Consider the following 20,530-nt stretch of genomic DNA (forward strand, 5'->3'; position numbering starts at 1 on the left):
ATATCTGTACAAATTTATTTTTTTATTTTTCTAGAAATGTGTTGAATAAAGGTGATAATTTGCGCTGTAGAATTTCCCATTCTGGGTTTTTATTATTGCCTCCCTGTGATAGCCTCTGTTTTCTGCATCTCCTATGAAATTAGTAGTTAGATCTAGAGCCCTTGATAAGAATCCCATTTAATTTTTATAACATTTGGTAGTGTATATTTTCTTTCATATTATACAAGAGAGCATAGAGTATGTGGTTGTTTCCCGTTTTGTAATGTTTAATTCATCAGTGGGTTCTGGGTTGTCAGATGATTCATACTTCATAAGGTTCCCCATTAGTGTTTTCCCTAATGGTTTAGAAATCATTGATGTTTATTGCCCAGCTTTAAAATTTCTTTTTTCTTTTCTTTTCTTTCTTTTTCTTTCTTCTTTTTTTTTTTTTAGGGATTGCAATCTGGTGATATTTAACTTCTGCTATTCCTTCTGCATTTATTAGCTACAATTCATTAAAACAACACTAAAAACTTTCCCTCATCAACTATTTGGTGACTCTGAGATACATTTTTTTTTTATGGGAAAAGCATGATAAATGCTTGTTCCCTTCTTGGTTACCAGTTTCCAAAGGTGACAAATGAAGATTTTTAGGTATCATTATAAACTCTTATATATTTAACATATTTAATTCACTGCATCATGCTGTTAATGTTTCTATATAGATGACATTCCTTACACAGTTGTATGGACATGTAAACAGACAATGGAAAGACAAAGACTATATGCTAATCTCAACTTTTGTTTCTTTGGTTTGGGGATTGTACCTAGGACCATGCTCATGCCAGGCAAATGCTTTACCGCTGAGCTACATCCTCTGTCCTGAGAAATTTTTAACACTAAGAAAAAGACAGTTGGCAGAAATTTGATCAAACTACAAAAAGTGGTCAACAAAGGGTTGGGAGTGTAGCTCAGTGGTAAAGTATGTGCTTAGCATGCAGGGAGCCCGGGGTTCAATCTCTAATACCACACATAACACACACACACACACACACACACACCAAAAAAAACAGATAAACAAACAATTGTGGCAACAACAACAATGAAACTCTGAAAAAAAAATTGGGGCAGAGTAGAAAGAACTGTCTGGAACTATACGAGCAGAAAGGCTTCTCTGCTTAGGAGCAGTGGAAGTCTGATGAGTGATGGGTAGACCTTAGAGAAGGCTCAAACACTGAGTCAGCACTGGGCACTTGCAGTGAGAGCATTTTTAATCTGGAACTAAAGAGATAGAGCTGAAAGCCAGGGAGAAAGGTGTGAGTAAGCCTAGGGTGGGAGGGAAGAATATGAGCCAGCAAATGCAGCAGGGACTCATGAGGAACACTTTTTGAATCAGAGTAAGCAGTAAACTACAGCAAAGTAATTCAAGTAAGAACAAGGAGGCATCTGTATGTTGGCAAAATGCATACAGCAAGTGTGCTGTGTGCTCACTTCTGTTGCTGGCCATGTATCACAACCCAGAGATATTAACAGAAGGGTGAGAGCAATACAAAGTGGGGAAAGGAGGAAAGGACCTGGGTTAAAGAATATAACCTTTGGAGGAGAAATCTTTCAGAGTCCTTTTGCTCAAGCAGCAATCCTATACAATCTTTGGAGATTGCATAGGATTGCTATAATCCCTGCAGAAAGTCATAGCTGATGTCAATGTCTTCATGTCCTTAGGCTAATAAAGCTGTGTATATTACTTAACAATGATTATAAAGATTTTTTACTACTAATTTTAATGGAAAGATTAATAAAATCAGAAATAATAGAATAGAAAGAACCTTAAAGGTCATAAAGTTGTAGTTCTAAATGAGAATATTAAGAAAAATTTTTATTCCATTAAAAAATAGTTCACATTGAGAACAAATTCAACAGAGGCCAAACTCTTTTGCCTCCTGGGTACCAAAAAAATAATAGATTTATGATAGAGTTTTAGTAATAAAATACAACAAGAAAAACAAACATAACTCCCAATCATTATAAATTTTCCTTGTAAGGTGCATTCTGCTGTCTTATGAAATTGGAGACTGGTTTCTCTATTTACTTCCTAGAATTGGTAGTTTCAAACCAACCTGCAAAAGATTAACAATGAGATGAGGATTTAGCATAAATACAAATTTTTTTTTAAGAAAGTAAGAAACTTAAGCATGGATTTGGGTAAGATTATGTGTCCTTGATATTTTCCTTTTTATTAAATATAGCTTACTTTACCTACCCTTAAACAGAAGGGAGTTTTTATGTTTTTAGCAGCTGTTTATTTCTTGGCCTTCTTTTATCTTTACCTTTATTGGAAATACAATATTAAGATCTCTGAAAAACAGAAAGATTATGAGACCTGGTACATTTCCTCCTGAAGTGTTGTGACTACATGTGATGTGTGTTAGGACAGAACAGTCAAAGCTTTAATTTCAGCCTACCTTTTCCAAAATGCCTCCAAATAGTCACATTTAATGGTTAAAAGCCTAACTTTACATTTGGAAGTACTTCCACTTAAAAACAAAGTTAATTCTTATCAGGAATATTAAGCATTTGGGGCAAGTACCCCACATGATTTTGGGGCTTCATATTTACCAATAATCCTCCCTACACATGTAATTTATTGTTCTTTAAGGAAAGGCTATAGATGAACACAAACAAATACATAGAGAAGTCTAAAAGTAAACATTTAAATATAACATATTGTTCAAAAGAATGTATTTAGGACAAATTATTTTATTATCTCCTAGGCAAGATTACCTCCTCACAGAGTGTGTTGCGTGTGTGTGTGTGTGTGTGTGTTTGTGTGTGTGTGTATGTGTATGTGTTCATGCCCAGATGATGCCAGAATAACCATTAAAGTATCAATTTTTTGAGTACTATTTTGAGAAGACAAATAAAGATTCTATAATCAATCTCTATACAAAATTTGGACTGACTTTGCCCTTACAGAAGTTTAAAAATATAATTGTAATATCTTGTACAGACACTTCTGGGCTTAAATGGACCTGATGATATGTCTTTGCTTTGCATGTCAGATTAAGGGACAAATATTGATTGTTCCATTCAATCAACACTAAAATTCATATGATGAATGCCTCATTGTTCTTAAACAGAAATAATACTGCATTGTAACTGTTTCATGGAAATAGTACACCTCAATAGCCATAATTTTGAAATTGTCTTCACATTGAAGTAATGACTTATTTACATATGAAATATCTTCAGATATGATATACTTATAGAATATAGGACTAAAAAAATAGCTACATGAGGACTGGGTTGTAGCTCAGTGGTAGAGCACTTGCTTAGCATGTGTGAGGACTTGGGTTTCTCAGCACCACATAAAAATAAATAAATAAAATAAAGGCAATATGTCCAACTACACCTAAAAATAAATATTTAAAAATAGCTACATGAATTTCATCCCCCAAATTGAAAACACTTATCTTATTATTATAGTCACACATTTAAGGACCTGAGTTACTCTGTAACCACCACCTGCCTTGCTAAAGTGTTCTAACCCAAGGACCTAACATTCTTTAGAAATGTTTACTCTTGGGAAAGATCGTTACATTCTTTGTCAAAGTAAAAAGAATGTGGGAAAACTGATGCTCTGATTTAGATAAGAGTTACTAAAAAAAATTGTTTCAAATAACCATCCCCTTTACTTTGGTGAACAGAAGGAAAATACTGGACAGGAATACAGCATAGTCATGATGGTAATAGAGGTATATATGTGCTTGTGTGTGAGTTGTGTGTGTGTGTGTGTGTGTGTGTGTGAATGGTGTGTATGTTCCTGAAAGTTTACCTTAAACCAGAGATAAGATCAACCATTCCAAAGAGAGTAACTATGTGTTTCTCCATGGATCGGTGAAGTGATATGGTCATTTTGACCTCTGGCAGCATAGCTTTAATCATTAAAAAACTAAGTTAGACTTGTCATTCATTCCAAAGTAAAACTGACTTTCAGATCATTATCAGATCATAAGCTCAATAAACAAAGTTTTGAACCTTGAAACAAATAACTCCCTGGCAGTATCTCCTAGAGGCAATTCTAGCATTCATTTTGGGAAAAGAAAAATGTTCCCAACCAAGCAAACCTCTGTCAATGTCGCAGTTCTATTACTTCTTTCCCCCTTCACCTTGAGTGTACAGAAGGGTGATGTCTAAGGCAGGTTCTAGGTGGCAGTAAAGCCATGAAGACCCTTTTCCCTATGTTGGTGATGGTTGTTAACACAGTCATAATCACTTCTAAGTAGACTTTGGGAATATCATCATGCAGCAATGTATGTTTTGGGGCATGTGTAAGGAAGAGAGGCAGAAGAAATATGTTTCTGTTGCCTACTTTATAAGGATGGGATATGGGGCTTAGTAAATTTCACATTTGGATCTCAATTTCACATTTGGATCTCAAGCAACTAGCAGAATCACTTTCCCACTATCTGGTCAGCCAGCAATACACAAAGCATGGAAGTGAGTTCATCCTTTTCAGCCTGGATTCACTACACCACAGACACAGCCTGCCGATGACCCCCTGAAGAGGTCAAAATGCCTCCCAAGCAGCCAGTGCAATGAAGAGAGTAAAACGAGAAAATGCAAAATTGAATGGGATATGACTTTACTGCAATTTCTGACTTTATTTCATTGATTACTATATTTTATCACTAAATATAATCATTGAAAACATTGGAAGACCACAGACATGTAACTGTATTACATGACAGTTTTACATGTGATTTCATAATAATCTGCACCAATAGAGAACTTTAAATTAACACTGCAGCATTTCATTTTTAATGTTGCCTGTGTTTAGTAATGATTATGTATTCACAAGTTAGTCTTGCCTCCCCAACTATGAGATATACTACTTAAGGGAAAAGACTAGGGTGTATAATCCTTCATAAAGTACCTATCCCAATAATAGATACCATACAGACACACGGTTCATTGATTATGATTTATTTATTCAATACTTTGAATGATACCTGTCTCTTTAATTTTAATATTATGAAAACTTTATGTCACAAAAACAAATTCTAGTATAATAATATTTAATTATATTACCCTAATATCTGCCAGTTTCTGAAGCATTTATTATACTCCACAAATAAATGGAATTATCATCCTCATATAACAGAAAAGAAAACAGACTCAACAAGGTGGTTTGCATTTGCAGACAGCCCTTGGATTCTAATGCAGTTCCATCTGATTCTGTGCTATTAAGCACATTATTCTACCTCCCATATTTACATATTTAATGTGACCCTTTTATACTTAAATTTTTTGCTCCAATTTTAACTTTTTCTATTTAAAACAAGTTGGTAAGGTATTGTTGGAGAGCATTTAGTATGAGCAAGGAGTGAGATGGCTCTCAGTTGCCCTCGATCCCTTAAAATTTGTTCACCCATGAGGACTGGAGTGTTTTCTGCACTTTCCAGAAGAATAATGCTGTCTCATCAGCAATGTCAGAGTGTACCAAAAAAGATCAGGTTGCAGATTTTTAGAAGAATCTGGGTCTCAGTAAATACCAATAATTTTTATCAGATTAAGAAGTCTGGCAGTCTACTGTTATCCTTGTCAGAATCAAATCAAACTCCAAGTTGGGTGTAAAACTGAGAGAGGGGGGAATAAAAGAAGGATGTTATAGCTGAGAATATTTTCTCCATTTTACTGCAGACTCTGGATATTTTATTTAAAGATCCAGCTGAGCACCAGTAGCTTCAGAAGAACTGTTTTGGGCAATGTCTTCCTCCTGCCTATCCAGAGAGCTTCCCACCCCCTCAGTGTAAGTCTGACTTAAGAGTAACTGTATTTCTTGTTTCCACCACCTACCTAGTCTCCTGGCAGTTTTTATATATGGAGCTGGTTATTTATTGGTTAGAATGCAACTAATCAATCTCTGGCTATGTTATGGCTAATGCTAAAAAATTATTGTGTTATATCCATATTTCAATGTGGACTTCAAGTAGACCAGCCTTGGCCCAAAGCTGATCTTTCTAGGATGGAGAACCATAATCTCTATAATAAATAAAGAATAATACTATGGTGGTCTAATGGCCTGGAGGATTAAATTTGGAAGCAGAAAAAAAATTGCTCAGAAGGGATCACTCTTTGGTGCTTATTCCAAATAACTGGGATCAATGAACAGATGAACTAAAAAACTTAAATCTCTGGATCCCAATCTGTACTTTAGTTAATTTTTTTTTAAAAAAAGAATATATACTATAGCAAATCTTTTTAAAAGGTTCTTTCCCCCCTCCTTTGGATAGCTCAATAAATCTATAGCTGTAGCATAATCATGAATAAAAGTTCTTATTCTTGGTTAGAAGATATAGATTAATAAATTATATTCTTATGAGCAGTCACCGAAGCAGTAAAAATTGCTAGTCTTCCATTTCAACTGAAAGCTTTCCTCTGAACAAGTTGTTAGAACATGTTCAGAGCTGCCTATCATGGGAACATATAATAGGGTAAATTGACTGTGGGAGTAGAAGGCGGGATTAGTCACTCAAAGTTGGCGGCATAAAGACAAGGTAAAGGGCTGCATACCAGGCTAAAAACCCTAAGATGAACTGGCAACCTGCCTTGGCTTGGGTGGGCACTTATTTCTTAATGAATTCAGGAGTTTTCCATAGACTTTCATAATAAAGCTGTAAAAGCAAAGAAAGAAGTTTAATTTATAATTTATTTGTTTTTAGGTAATATGCAATTTAAGAAGTAGATTTTAAAAGTTTTTCTGCTCACAGTATGTTCCTTTAGGATTATTAGTTTCCCAACAGGGAAATTCTTAATCAAATAAGATATGAAACTATAGACAAGCGAATAATGAACATGACAAAAATAAAATGCTAACTTTAAAAGCATATTATTATTTTGTTATGCAACTGCCTGGTGATCTCAAACATACCTAGTTTGGGATAAATTCTTTCTAAATAACCATCCAATATTTATGTGTGTAATGATTTACCAAGATAAGCAATCTGCTTCTATTATGGTTTCGATCTAAAAATGTCTCTCAAAGAGCTCATATGTTAAGCAATGTAGCAATGTTCAGAGGTGAAAAGATTGGCTTATGTGTGTTATCAGTGTATTAATACATTTCATGAATAAATAAGTTGAATGAACTTCTGGGTGGTAACATCAGGCAGGTGGGGCATGGCTGGAGCAAGTAGGTCACTGGTGGTATGGCCCTGAACTCTATACTGTCCCTGGCTTCTCAGTCTTTCACTCTACTTTCTGATTAGATAAGCTGAACAGCTTTCCTCCACCATGCCCGTCCACCATGATGTTCTACTTCACCTTAGGTCCAGAGCAGTGGAGTTGACTGACCATGGACTAAACCTCTGAAATCATGAGCTCAAAGTCAAGTTTTCTTCCTCTATGTTATTTTTGTCTGGTTTTTTTTTTTTTTTTTTTTTTGGTCACAGAGATAGGAAGATGACCAACACAGCTATTTTTTATTTACTGTCAAGTTGTTTTATTTTCTCAGTGCTCCTGAGTTAAGGCTTACACTAACAAATGTCTCATCACCAGCACACTTTCTCTGGTCTTCCACAACATCCCATGGCTCCACAGACTGGTGTGTAGAGCTGTTTAAGAGGATGATGAATTGAAACTTATCTTAGCTACGAAATTACCTTAGGAAGGAAAGACTCAATCTAAAGCTGAAAGAGTTTGGAAGCAGCTGTGACTGTACGAAAAGGAGAATAGAATTTTCTTTCTGGCACAAAGGCAGTAGAAGCAGACACGTGCAGAAGTGGGTATTCTTTTTTAAAAAAATATTTATTTTTTAGGTGTAAATGGACACAACACAATGCCTTTTTTTTTAATGTGGTGCTGAGGATCAAACTCGAGTCCCCCCATGCTAGGGGAGTGCTCTACTGCTGAGCCACAATCCCAGCCCAAAAGTGGGTATTCTTAAATTCCAGTCCACTCAGTGTTTGCAGAAACTACATGAGATCACATCCTCCCAGGATTATTGATATGTATGATCAGAATAGGACATATTCAGAATATGAAAACAAAAGTACATGATGGTCTTTTCTGTTACCAGTCCTTCCTTTCCATTCTGTTCTTAGCCTTGTTTAACCTACCAGAATAGACTTCTAATATTGCTCTGGGATCAGCCAGTGCCCAACTCATTGCTCATTGTTTGCATAAGGCATGATGATTTTCTTCATAATGCATATAAGCCCAGGTTAGCAAACTTTACCCCTGACATGTTAGCCCAATTTCAACTTTCTTGTTAAAGTTTGTTATGAAGCATGTAGATCTATTTGATTATTTCTGGCAATTTGCATTATGTCTCAATTTTGTTTTTTAAATTCCCAGAAAAGAATAGATTCTGAGTGGTTACTCTCTCAGGCTTCCTTATTCTGTCTTCACAATGTGCATCACAATAAAATGACTGACTAAGGACTTTGAATACAAGTAAATATAGAAGCTCTATGTAAATATGCCTGTCAAATCAAGGAAAAGAAAGAAAAAGCTCTGAGGAATTGTTTATGCTTTCTTTCATCTGAAGTGCCATTTTCTCTGTACATCAGATAACATATTGATTTCAGTGTACTTCAATTCTCAATTTTCCATAAACCATAAAAACCTTAATGACTTCTCCAAAGCTCAAGTGAGAAACAATCAATTAATTTTCCCAGTAGTTCAACTCTGTCAAAATTAAAGGACTATTTTAATGAATTTTTCAGACATTTATGCTCTACACAATAGTAATTTAATGCCCAAAGTCTTTCTTTTACCATTTCAAGTTTAAATATATGCCTATTAAATAGAGTTCAAATGTTTTAACCTTTATTATAGACATGAAAATGCAAGTTGCATTACATGACTTTTTTTTTCTAGGATTTAACCTAATGCTGAGCATTGAACAGAACTGTTGCAAAATCATCCATAATATAGTGGTCAAATTCATCAGCTACTGCCCACGGGACACCATTCTTTCATATGATTTGAGGAACAACTTTAAAAAGCTATCTTATTTCTCCCCACAGATCTGATACCTTACCTACAATTCTTACTGCTAATACCTCCTCTTTGAAGTAGGGCATTTGTTAAAAGACCACAGTAAAAATTTCCAGAAGGGAAAAGAGTACAGAAAAGTAACATCCTCTTATTTGCACAATGAAGACCAAGAGCACCTTAGCATGCATTAACATGGATCAGCTCACTTATCTGTCCCTTAGAAAGTAGAGATTACATTTGGGGCAAGTGCAGTTTAGGGATAGTGGAGAGAAGGTGGGAAGTTCTGTGTCTTGATATCATACCTAGGGGCAGGGGACAAAGCAGTGATAGAAGGGAGTGCTAAAGTGATCTGAATTTCAAAAGACTACAGGCAGCTTCCAAGGAAAATTTATTTCAGGCTGCTCTGAATATGACTAAGACCCAAACACTAGAAAGTTAATTGGGATTGTGAACTGAGTTAAAAATAGAACTACATTACAGGCACATAGGATACCTAACCTAAGTTTCATTAGTTGAATAGAGACTATACTTTGTTGAAGTGAAAGTTTGGTGATGTTGCTTGCTTGATAAAACCTAGTTTGTTTGGGGCAAGAGAGAATCCACTGTGCTTCTGAGAAGACCTCTTCATGGCATTTCATTAAGGGTCTGCTCAGGTTTTTGTAAATTCTGCTTTCATTTAAAAAAAAATTCTGCTCTGTTTTTTCACTGGAGTTATAATCTAAAATTTACTTAATGACAGTGAATGTAGGAAAGTTGGTCAAAGTTTCTTTGTTTGTAATTTATACAAGACTGGATCTGTTTCCATCCCTTCATGAGGAGGGGGCACTATTTTTCACAGCTAGAAATGAAAGAGACTGATTTGCCATTTGGCCTTGTTTCCTGTTAAATTCCCAAGTGGCTATAGATGTGTACATTTCTTGGTGCTCATCTAGTCTACTGCTTCTAAAGATTTTGGACTAATTCCATTGTCTACCTGTTAAATAGTACAGGTCTTTTCTAATCTCACATGGTGCTGACTGCAGTACTAGGGTCTCTTCTGAGTCAAACCCTGGCACTTTTTCACTTAGAGAGAGCAGGTGGATACTCCTTGGAAGCTGGCCTGCTTCATAGTTTCTAGGCTGGCTGTTGCCTTTCTGAACTGAATGCAATTATTTCTCCCCCCACTTTCACTCCCAGCCACATGTAAAGCTCAGGCAACTGTGTGGGTGGGCAAATGGAAGGACTGATTATCATTCAGGACATAAATAAAAATCAAGAGGCAACCCAGTCATCAAGTGCAAGGAAGTAAATCACATCATAAATCTTGTGAGTTATTTTCCATTTACATAACCAATAGCAAATATCACTTGTAGTGCTTAAATAATGTAAATACAAACTAGGAGCGACTTTATCCATGGATCTTAATGAAACATCATATATAATAAGTATTGAGTAAAAAGGCTCATTGAACAGATTTTAAAAAGTCAAAGAGAATATAAACAAATGCTCATACATGCATAATACATATGTGTCAGGCACTTTGTGTTCATTGCTGAGACTGAATTTTGCAGGTTGTAAAAATAAATAAGCTTACAAATCCCTGAGGGACACTGAAAAGAACATCTTTTGGTACATCAGACAGAAACTGATCTGAGGTTGGTGTTCCTGGAGATTTCAGTAGATTGGCTGGTCTGGGCCCCACAGCTAGTGTGGAAATGAGTGTTGCTTAGTGATAAGTTAAAGGGGAAATAGATTTGTCTTCCCAAAATGCTATCTTCATACGTTTTGCTGAGACTCCCTGCAATTATTATATAATCTATTTGTTTCATTCCAGATGTGCATTACTTACACATTTCTTACACATTTCTTCCTATTCCCAGGAATAGGAAACTTCTAGAAAACCACATCGTTTGAAGTGGCTAGGTTGACAGAAGCAAGGATGAAATGTTTTCAAACTTCTGTACTTCAGTTCTTAGGCTACTTACTGCAGAATTACTGTGGTAGTTTGGAAAAAAAAAATTCAATCTTTTTTTGTTCCCATTATTGTTTATGGTTTGTTGTTTTTAAAAACAACATAAACTGGGGCTGGGGTTGTGGCTCAGTGGTAGAGTGCTTGCCTAGTACCTGCAAGGCCCTGAGTTCAATCCTCAGCACCACATAAAAATAAATAAATAAAATAAAGATATTGTTCCAACTATTACTAAAAAATAAAATATTTAAAAAACAACATAAACTAAAATTTTCCTTTAAAATGTGCTATCATCTTGAGCATAATAATGTTTCAGTCAACAACACACTGTGCATACCATGGCTTTCCTATAAGATAATAATGGAGCTGAAAATCTTTGATCACTTTATGACATTGTAGCCATTGTAAGATTATACCACAGTGCATTACTCTTGTGTTTATAATGATGCTGGTGTATAAACAGACCTATGCTGCCAGTGGTAGAAAACTATAACACATATAATTTAGGACTTCATAATAATAATGAATAACTGTGTTACTGGTTTGTGTCCTTACTATACTACCCTTAGTGTGTGCTTAGTGTGTGTATGTGAGGTGGTTTGCTGCTGGATATTGAACCCAGAGGTGTTCTGCTGCTAAGCTACATCCTTATCCCTTTTCATTTTTCATTTTGAGGCAAGGTCTTGTTAAGCAGCAGAGGCTGTACTCAAACTTGTGTTCCTTCTCCCTTAGACTCCTTATACTTCTTTTACTTTAAAAATAAATTTTACTGTAAAACAATATGCTGTGTTGTATGACAATGGCCTTATACATCTTGTGTTAACCAAGTCTCTTTATTGGATCCTTTTCTCCTATGCTTGATTTAATCTTGTGTTGTTTTATTCATCACGGCCCTAGAACCCTAGAAGAAATAGGTCAATATGTTTATATGTATGCATGTGTACCATATAACTAGGGGTTTAGCAGGCTATATGGTATCTAGGTTTGTGTAAGTCCCCTATGATGATTGCACAATAACAAAATCAACTATTGATGCAGTTTTCAAAATAAATCCCCATCATTAAGCAACACATGCCACTTTTTAATAAAAAAGTGAAAATTATAAAAATTTATAAAAGGAGAATAAAACTCACAGATGATTTCAGTAGCCATAAAAAATGTTTGGTATATCTCTTACCATCTTAAAAAAAGTTTGATTTATACTCTATATGCATATTGCTTCTCATTAATCTAGTAGGTCATCTATGTTAATAGCCACCATTGTTTTATACACTATTAAAATAGTTCCCATACCATGACACAATTCTTAACAACTAAGAATTATTATTTTATACTTGTTGAAAGGAGTCCTTTAGACATACAGTTTATCAAATATTTTGAGCTTACATAAATAAAAAAGTAAGTGGAATTAATTGCCTAGGTATTACTGAAACTTTTACATTCAAACTTCAGGACTTGTGACTCACTTTATGATTCAGACTCTTTGATGCTTGTGGTTTTCACACCATCTCTTCTGCTTCTGCTTAGGTATTGGTAATGCAGTATTTCTTGAAAGAGTATCTTGCTATTGTCTCTGGAACTTGCCTTCAAGCTGAAGCCCCTCCTCTACAAGTCTTAATACAGATATACCTTCAGAGAAAATAGAGGAAACTTTCTGATTTTGTGTATGTAAAAATATTAAAAACTGTGCTTCCTAGAATCTACGAAATATAGTATATGTAGCCTCTTTGCTGAACTTTATACTATGTAAATTTTTGCTCTTTTAAGTTGGAGGCTTTACAACAGTCAATATAATTTATGTAAACAATTCCTTATTACTGGAATTTAGAACCTTTCCCATTATTTTTGGCCATCATAAATAAAGAAGTGATAAACATCTTTGGATACAAACTCATAGTCACATATTTGATAATCCTTAGAAGAGAATTCCAAAAATAGCATAAGTAGGTAAAATGATATGTAATTTGCAGTTTCTCTCTATTGCCAGGTAGCTACCCAAAATGATAGATATGGGTACAAGCAGAATATGGGTACACAGGGTTTTCTAACCTGTAGTTTTTACTACTTATTGACATTATATATAAAGTAAATCTTGCTTCTTGACTAACCTACACGTTCCTTTTATTTCTATCTTTATTTTTATTTATCACTTGTCAATGTGTTAAATAATTCCTTTCCCTATTTGTTATTTATTTCTTAACTGATCCTATAAATTTCTACCCAAGAAAGCTCTTACTCATTGCAATCTATAATAGCCAGCTCCCTTAATTTTCCTCTGAAGTAAGTTTTCTTAATCACTTTAGTGCTCCAATTTTTTAGATACTCAAGGGACTAAACCTGAATCCATTATTAGTAGCTTTTTGTCATGAAGGTAGGAACTACCTATTTAATTTTCCTGATGAAATGCTTATTTATGTCTAGTCTTCTCTTCAATCAGTAACTTTTGCCCTTGTTCACCATTGTCATAATAATAGTTATCACTCTCCATTCTGTCCTAAAAATTTTCTTTTACAAATATTATCAGAATTTTAAAAAATAAACAAAATTTTATCATTTTATCAAAATATTATCATTTATGGGCCAAATCTTCCTGCAGATTTATTTAGGAGATGAAAACTAGTTTTACTATATATCCTTTTAGCAAGCACCTATTGAGTACAAACTATTTGTGGGGTTCAATCATTACTGCCTCTGATAATGCCAAACAGTCTATGGAACATTCCTGGCCCAATGATAATATGTAAAAAATTTCAGATTCTCTCTATGTTTTAGCCATAGGTCTAATTGCATAATTAATCTAACTCATCCAGCAATGATGTGAGATTGGTCCTATCATTATCTCCATGGTACAGTTAAAGAAAAGCATGGAGAAATCAAGATCACGCAGATGGAGAACATAGGATTCAAATCTAGACCGTGAGACTTCAGAATTTGGTCTGTTTAATGCATACTTCCCCATAGAAGGTAGCGTTTAGTAGACTAGATTAGATCTACACATCTATAAGAAATACCATAAAATAAGGAAGTCTGAGTAGTATGAGGGGTTGAGGAAATAAGAGAAGTCAAGATCCACAGAAAAGGTAGAATAAGTTTATTGGGTAGAAATCAAAGTGCGTTCTTCAATATGGGATGGAAAAAAGAAAATGTTGAGCCTACCACCCATGGGTTCAAATTCTGGCTCCAGCACATATTTGTTAGAAGATAGCGTCTCAGGTACAGACACTTCACTTATTTTAGTTCTATTATGAGCAGGGATGTAAAGGTGGAGATATATGGCATACTTAGGGGATGGAATTAACAGAGTGGAAGAAATTTCAAGAACTTGGAGAGCAGTTCAGGAAGGAAGGAGGGAAGGCAGGCACATATATGGTGTGGGATGGGAGGGATGATTGTGACAAAATGGAATGGGTAGGAGGAATTTGGGAAAGACTTAAAGACAGCAGAAAGATAGCCTGGTGTTTCAGTTAAGGAGAAACAACAACAAGGTTGATAGTTGTGTAGTTTGAGATAAAGAGAGACTGAAGAAATGAGCCTAAGGAATTGTCCAGTTGAAAGATAAAATAAGGGCATGAATCAGGTCAGTGTCATGGAAAAAGGAGAGATATTCCAGAATTATTTCAACAGTAAATCTGAAAGAATTTGGTAACCAACTGGGAACTTAGGACTGAGTCAAAATGTTCCTTCCATTTTCGCCCGAGGGGCCAAGAATGATGATAATGCCTTTTCAGAGAAATTGCAGTAACTTAGGTGTGAATCAGAGTTGAAAACTTGGGTGTCAGCAGTACAGATGACTTTGTAAAAAGTTTGAATGCAAAGAGAAAGAGGGGAGGTTTGGGGTGTTGGCAATCCTAAAGTTCATTAGGAAGGAAAAGTTTTTTTTTTTGTTTTTTTTTTTGTTAACGCTTTCCTTTCTTTAGCAAAACTAAAAGTTAATTGTATGTTATGGAATGTCTTTTTATGTTTATCAGGAATCTTAACACTCTTTTTGGATTAGGAATTCCTTTAAGATCTTGATGACCTCTTTGGTCTCTATCTCACTGTATGTGTGATCATAAACACACACAAAAATTTGCATTCACTAATAGGGAGTTCTTATATTTACAGAAGTCCACAAATCCTGACTCTACCCTGCCTCACTTTTTTTTTTTTAAACCCACATCTTTTTTGCCAACTATGATTAAATACACATCAGGTACTGTGCTAAGTACTTAGCTTATATTAGCTCATTTAATCCTCACCACAACTTTGCCACATAGGTTTGGTATTTCAAACATAGGGGGACACAGAGCTAGTTTTCTTGTCCAGGTTCACAGAGTTAGTATGTGGCAGAACCAAAATTTGATTGAAGGTCTCCATATTAGGGTTCTCCAATGTATCAGAACCAATAGCTGGGACATATATATGGGAGGAGACTTGAGGAATTGGCTCTGTGACTGTAGACTGATAAGCCTCAAGTTCTGCAGGGTGAATGGGTAGGCTGGAGACCCAGGAGAGCTGATGGCATGGTTCCCCTACGAATCTAAAGGCCTGAGGCCCAGGAGAGTCAGTGGTGTAGTTCCAGTCTGAAGACAACGGGTTTGAGACCTAGGAAAAGGTGAAGTTTCAATTCCTATCTGAAAGCAAGGAAGGGCATTTTGGCAGCTAGACAGAGGAATTCTTTCTCCTTTGGAGGTGGAACAGCCTTTTGTTCTATATAGGCCTTTAACTAGTGGGGGGCAATCTGCTTTACTCAGCCCACTGATTTAAATGTTAATATTTATTCTAAAAACACTCTCAGAGACACATCCAGAATAATGTTTGACCAAACATATCTGGGTGTCTAGTGGCACAGTCAAGTGGACACAAGATTAAACAGCTTTGATTCCAACTGCTATGCCCCATATAATTTTAAAACACATTGATAGTTTTCTCAGATGAATGTTCTTTTTGTTTTCATGTGTGCCTTACTTGAATTATTAACATTGACACTTCTGCTCCCAAGTTTATCCTTTCTTCTGTTAAATTCTCCCAACTGAAGATTTTAAATAAAAACAACTTGGATTCATTTTGTTTGTTTTCTGTTCTCTCTCTATTTTTTTCCTCTCCAAGAAGAAAAACTATCCAAGGAAACTTCTTCCACTTCAAATGTTCAAAGAGGATTTTTCAGGTGAAAGAGAGTTAACAACATCTAAAAGAATCCATAGGTACCCTCTAGGAGTGCATATCAGGTGTTCAAATTCACTGCATGCAATAGAAAATAAGTGCTGGCTTTTGGTAGCACTATTGAAACTTTCAGGGGCCTACTTAGTATGCAGGGAGTGTCTTCATAAAGTCAATACAAGATTTTATATATATATATAGTGTTTTTAGGCCTTGGAGCAAATCCAGAATAACAGCTGGGATTTTATATCTCCTGGGGGACTCTTCAAACCCATAAAATTCAGTCCCAAGAAGCCATACACTGTTAGAGTGAAGAAGACCCTGTGAGCAGAGATTGGAAGCTCAGTTGTCAGACTATAAAGGAAATGAAAGGGAAGCCGCTCCTTCCCACACACATTTCCAGTTCTTTAAAGGACTGAGTGTAGGCACATAAGCTTGAAAAAGATGATCAAACAATAAAATTAAAGCTTTTAGTTTACAGTTTTTTTTCCTTTCTTACCAGGTGAGGGAGGCACTAACAGTAAGAGAACATAACTTCATTTCCCTTTATTCTGAAAATTGTACATAAAAAAGGAAATCAAGCCAGGTCATACTTAGGAGTATGCTCTATGGCCTGTACAACTGTGCACACTGGATAGGGTAAAACAAATTAAATCAAAATTTGAATTCTATAAAACCAAGCTATAAAAGCCATTCATATTGCACACATTACTTGGAAGAATTTATGTTCAAGTAAGGACCAAGAATTCATAATAGAAGTGTCTAGATGATGTGTCTAGAAGTGTCTAACTACAACCTTTACCTCTAGATGATGTCTAGAGGTAAAGGTTGTAGTTACAGGTACAGTCTGTAAAGGGCATTAATTTTCAGATTGGTAAAAAAGAAAAAGAATATATCTCATAAGATACTGGCTGGTCAATATCTTTCTCTTAAAGGTCCAGATAGTGCTATTATTTTCTTAGAATAGATTTTTATATATAATGCTTTGAATATAAGGTGAATTTGGATAGCAGATCTGAATATATCAGACTAAATTCTAAATGATCTATTTGTTGTTGTTGTTGTTTTTGGTTTGATATTAGCAAGTAATATGAACAGTAGAATAAAAAGGATTCATTAAAGGCTGATTTTCCTGCCATGATGTATGAGGGTTAGCCCAAATGAGGTTAAACACCATCTTTAGCAACCATCATTGACTGAGTGCTTACTGTCTTTGGCTCTGGGAATGAATTGAGTAAGTCATACTTCATTCTGACAGACTTTAGGGTCTCATTGAAGACTTAGCTGTACATACAAATATGTTATAAGGCATTGGATATTAGTGGATGGGTGTTTAGACAACTAAGTGGTGGGTGTTTCTTGACTACTCTCAGTTCACAGTCCATAAAAGAATATCTAAGCCCAATGCAAAAGAGAATATATTAATATGATCTTTCACTACCAAACTATGACTTCTTGTATCCTTGTCTTTTAGCCCAGAGTCCAATATATGGTAGAAATTTTGTATATCAGAGTTAAAAGACAATTAACATGTATGAACTAGAACTCCCTGTCAACCTGTTGCTCATCTTGGTGAAACAGTTGTACCACTGATTGCAATGTAAACATTATGAGTAAACCAGATTTTTATTGTGTAGGATTTCTAGAATTTTGCTTGTTAGAACAATCACATACATATAAAATATTATATAAGATGTTATAAAAACGTTGTGGTCATTTTTATGTTACCAAAACCTAGGTCTTTGCCTTTATATAAAATTTGATGATCTGGTTATGATGGTCTTATCCTTTTTGGAAATCAATGACAGATACCTTCCCCCCTCCCCCATAATGTTGGTAGGACTAGGCCTTTAAACAAGTTTATGACAAGCAAAGTACCCAATGACTCTTGCTTATGTTAGGAGGAAGGTGGACCCTTTAAAGGTGAAAGGCATGACATTCATATTAATTTTCTGGATTTTACTTCTAAGAGAATCTGGAAAGAAGATTTGAGCAGCTCAGACAGCATTTCTACTGATAACCCCTTGGGATGGTGTGATTCTGCCCTTCATTGAACTCTAAGTTTTTCTTCTCTTGCCGTTTCTAGACCTGAGTCTCTTCTTAAGAGACATAGCCACTTGTCTTTGGCAGCTAGGCAGCTGCACAGTTCTGCAATGACAGATGACCACCCAGGCAAGGGGCACACAGCAGGTGCAAACATCCCTGCTTAGTAAGACTGCTTACAGGATGGCACAGGAAAGAGATTCTATTTCTTAGTCTTTTGTAGTTGTTATATTTCTTTGGAAATTTTATTGTATTTCCAAGAGAAGAGAGGGAGAAGGCTGGCATGAGCCATTGTTCTCAGTTTGGAATAGCAAAGTGCATTCTCTTCAGAGGCTAAAATAAGCTGCAGGACAGAGTCATAACTGTCCAATGGTTGGTCCCCAACAACCACAAACTGGTAGTTATAGCCTCAGGGGCTCAAAAATTTTCAGATAGGAGGGGAAGACACAGGTATTAAATAGCCAACCCCAGCCTTGAGGCGATGGATGTGATACTCCTGCAGGGCAGACAATTGCCGTGTATTCCCCTTCTAGCATTACTGAAATCACAAGCAAGAGCCCCCAAGTCTGGGCAGAATCTTCCTGGGTTTATTTCAAAGCTCTCCTCCCCACACCCTTTATTCATTTTCCACTGATTTTCTATGATCCTGTGACAAGAGGAAGAAACTAACCATAAAACCTGATCGAAAAATCCTTTTTATACTAGAAGACAGCTATTAAATATTCACTAAGCCAAGGTCTCCTTGCAACATTTAAACAAAAGAGGCTCTCCACTCACGCCGTCCCCACCTCGCCAGAAAATGTGTTCCTGGACAAGCGCTGACCATCCCGAAAGTTGCTATTTCCCTCAGTTGAGGGTGAAGTTAGCGATTCCGTAGCTGCAAGTCTCAACTTGGGGGAGGGGGCGACAGCCAGGGCGGGGGTAGAGAGGCGAGGAGGAGGGACTAGAGGGAAGGACACTGCCCCCTACTTCATCGAGGTCGTCGCTTAAGCCGGTGGAGCTGCCAGTAGGGTTTGGGAGGGAGGCCGAGGTCGGGAGGGAGTGGCGGCCGCGGTGGGGCGGCTTGGGCTCCGCACCCGCGGCTGGGTGCCAGGCTCCGTACCTGGCGGGCCGGGCGCGCCTCGCAGGCCAGCCGCCCCGGGCGCGGAGGGTGTGAGCGCGCGCGCCCCCTCCGTGCCCGCTCAGCCTCGCGCGCGTCCCGGGGGAGGCTCCGCCGAGAAGCGCCCGGGGAGCCCGCAGCCTCAGTCCTGCCGCCAGCGGAGCTTTGTGCGGCATCGGCGGCTCCGAGTCCCACCTGCTGGCGGCTGAGAGACGAGGAAGGGGAAGAAGAAGAGGAGGAGGGGAAAGAGGCGGCGGCGCCAGCTCTCTCCTGCTGCCGGCGCCCACCTCTCGGGGGTTCCGCAGTCCCCAGCTCACGGCCTGCACCGGCCCCCCGCCCCCGGCCCGGCCCGGCCCGGCCTCCCGGCCACACCGCGGTAGCCGCTGCTGCAGCCCCCCAACCCTGCCCGGCGCGGCCCAGCCCGGCCGCCACCGCCACCGCCACCTCTAGCCCCGGCGAGTTTGAGGCGAGCGCTGGGCGCGCGGCGCCGCCTCGATGTGCCTGGGAGCCGCCTTGGCGCCCCAGCCCCGCTGAACAGCCCCCTCTCGCAGCGGCCGGCCCAAGAGGGCCAGCGAGGAGGCGCGGCCAGCTCCAGAGAAAGAGCTAGAGAGAGAACGAGCCCGATCGCGAGCGCAGGGAGCAGACACCATGCCGGGCTGGAAGAAGAATATCCCTATCTGCTTGCAGGCGGAAGAGCAGGAGAGAGGTGAGTGAGGCGACCGGGCGGGGGAAGGCTAGGCTGGGGGTCCCAGTCAGGGGCCGCCCCCAGTGCCTTCCTGTCCCCCGGCTACTCCAGACCGGTCCCTGGCCGATCGGGGAGGGGCGCCGCGCCCTCTGGGGCCGCGGGCGAAGCCAGGTGGCTTCTTGCGAACTCTGAGAGGTTTTTCGGGGGGTGGGGGGTGGCGGGAGAGGGGGAAAGGAATGGTGCTGCAGAGGGAACTTTTTACTTAAGGAAAGATTTTCTGGCAAGGATGTGGGGGAAACTCCTGTTTCTCCAGGGCCGGCTTGCACGTGGAGCCCCAAGCGGCTGTCTGTGGGGTGGGTGCTGGGGATGATGATGGGGTGGGGGGAATATTGCACTGCTTTAAGTGACTTTTCAAACTTTCCACCTCCTCTTGCGGACGCCTTCATGGTGTCCCAGCCTCTGGCGGGGCTACGATGGTGTTGCCAAGCACAAAGTTGCTGGGCATTCGTAAAGGAGGAGGAGGGGGCAGAATGTGGGGGAGTGAAGGGGGCGCTACAAAAGGTTTCTGGAGGGGGAGGGGAAGTAGGAGAAGACTGTTCCCTGGCTGAGGGTCTGGGGCTGGAATGACTGCTGGGGA

General features: G+C 38.2%; 2 protein-coding genes across 5 annotated transcripts in view; one reads left to right on the plus strand and one right to left on the minus strand.

The window, feature by feature from the left end:
- The window catches only part of Grip1 (glutamate receptor interacting protein 1), a 666,343-nt gene that overhangs the window by 17,856 nt on the left and 627,957 nt on the right, over positions 1–20,530 (plus strand). For 2 of the 4 annotated variants that reach the window (XM_078053199.1, XM_078053198.1), the window contains exon 2: positions 5,680–5,788. Coding sequence is in view for 2 of the 4 variants with exons in the window: in XM_040280352.2 (XP_040136286.2) it covers positions 19,857–19,914 (58 nt within the window). In the remaining 2 variants the exon portion in view is untranslated. Of the gene's footprint in view, positions 1–5,679; positions 5,789–19,323; positions 19,915–20,530 lie in introns of those variants that run through there. The other 2 variants (XM_040280352.2, XM_040280357.2) reach the window with 1 other exon arrangement.
- On the minus strand, positions 12,368–19,858 carry LOC144365047 (translation initiation factor IF-2). Its single transcript, XM_078015817.1, has 3 exons — positions 19,854–19,858; positions 18,898–19,797; positions 12,368–12,556 (listed from the first exon to the last, which is right to left on the minus strand). The coding sequence occupies exons 1-2, from the start codon at positions 19,856–19,858 to the stop codon at positions 19,080–19,082; spliced, it is 723 nt and encodes a 240-aa protein (XP_077871943.1). The 3' UTR covers positions 12,368–12,556; positions 18,898–19,079.

The sequence above is a fragment of the Ictidomys tridecemlineatus genome, chromosome 6, assembly GCF_052094955.1.
Source record: "Ictidomys tridecemlineatus isolate mIctTri1 chromosome 6, mIctTri1.hap1, whole genome shotgun sequence".
Classification (NCBI taxonomy): domain Eukaryota; kingdom Metazoa; phylum Chordata; class Mammalia; order Rodentia; family Sciuridae; genus Ictidomys; species Ictidomys tridecemlineatus.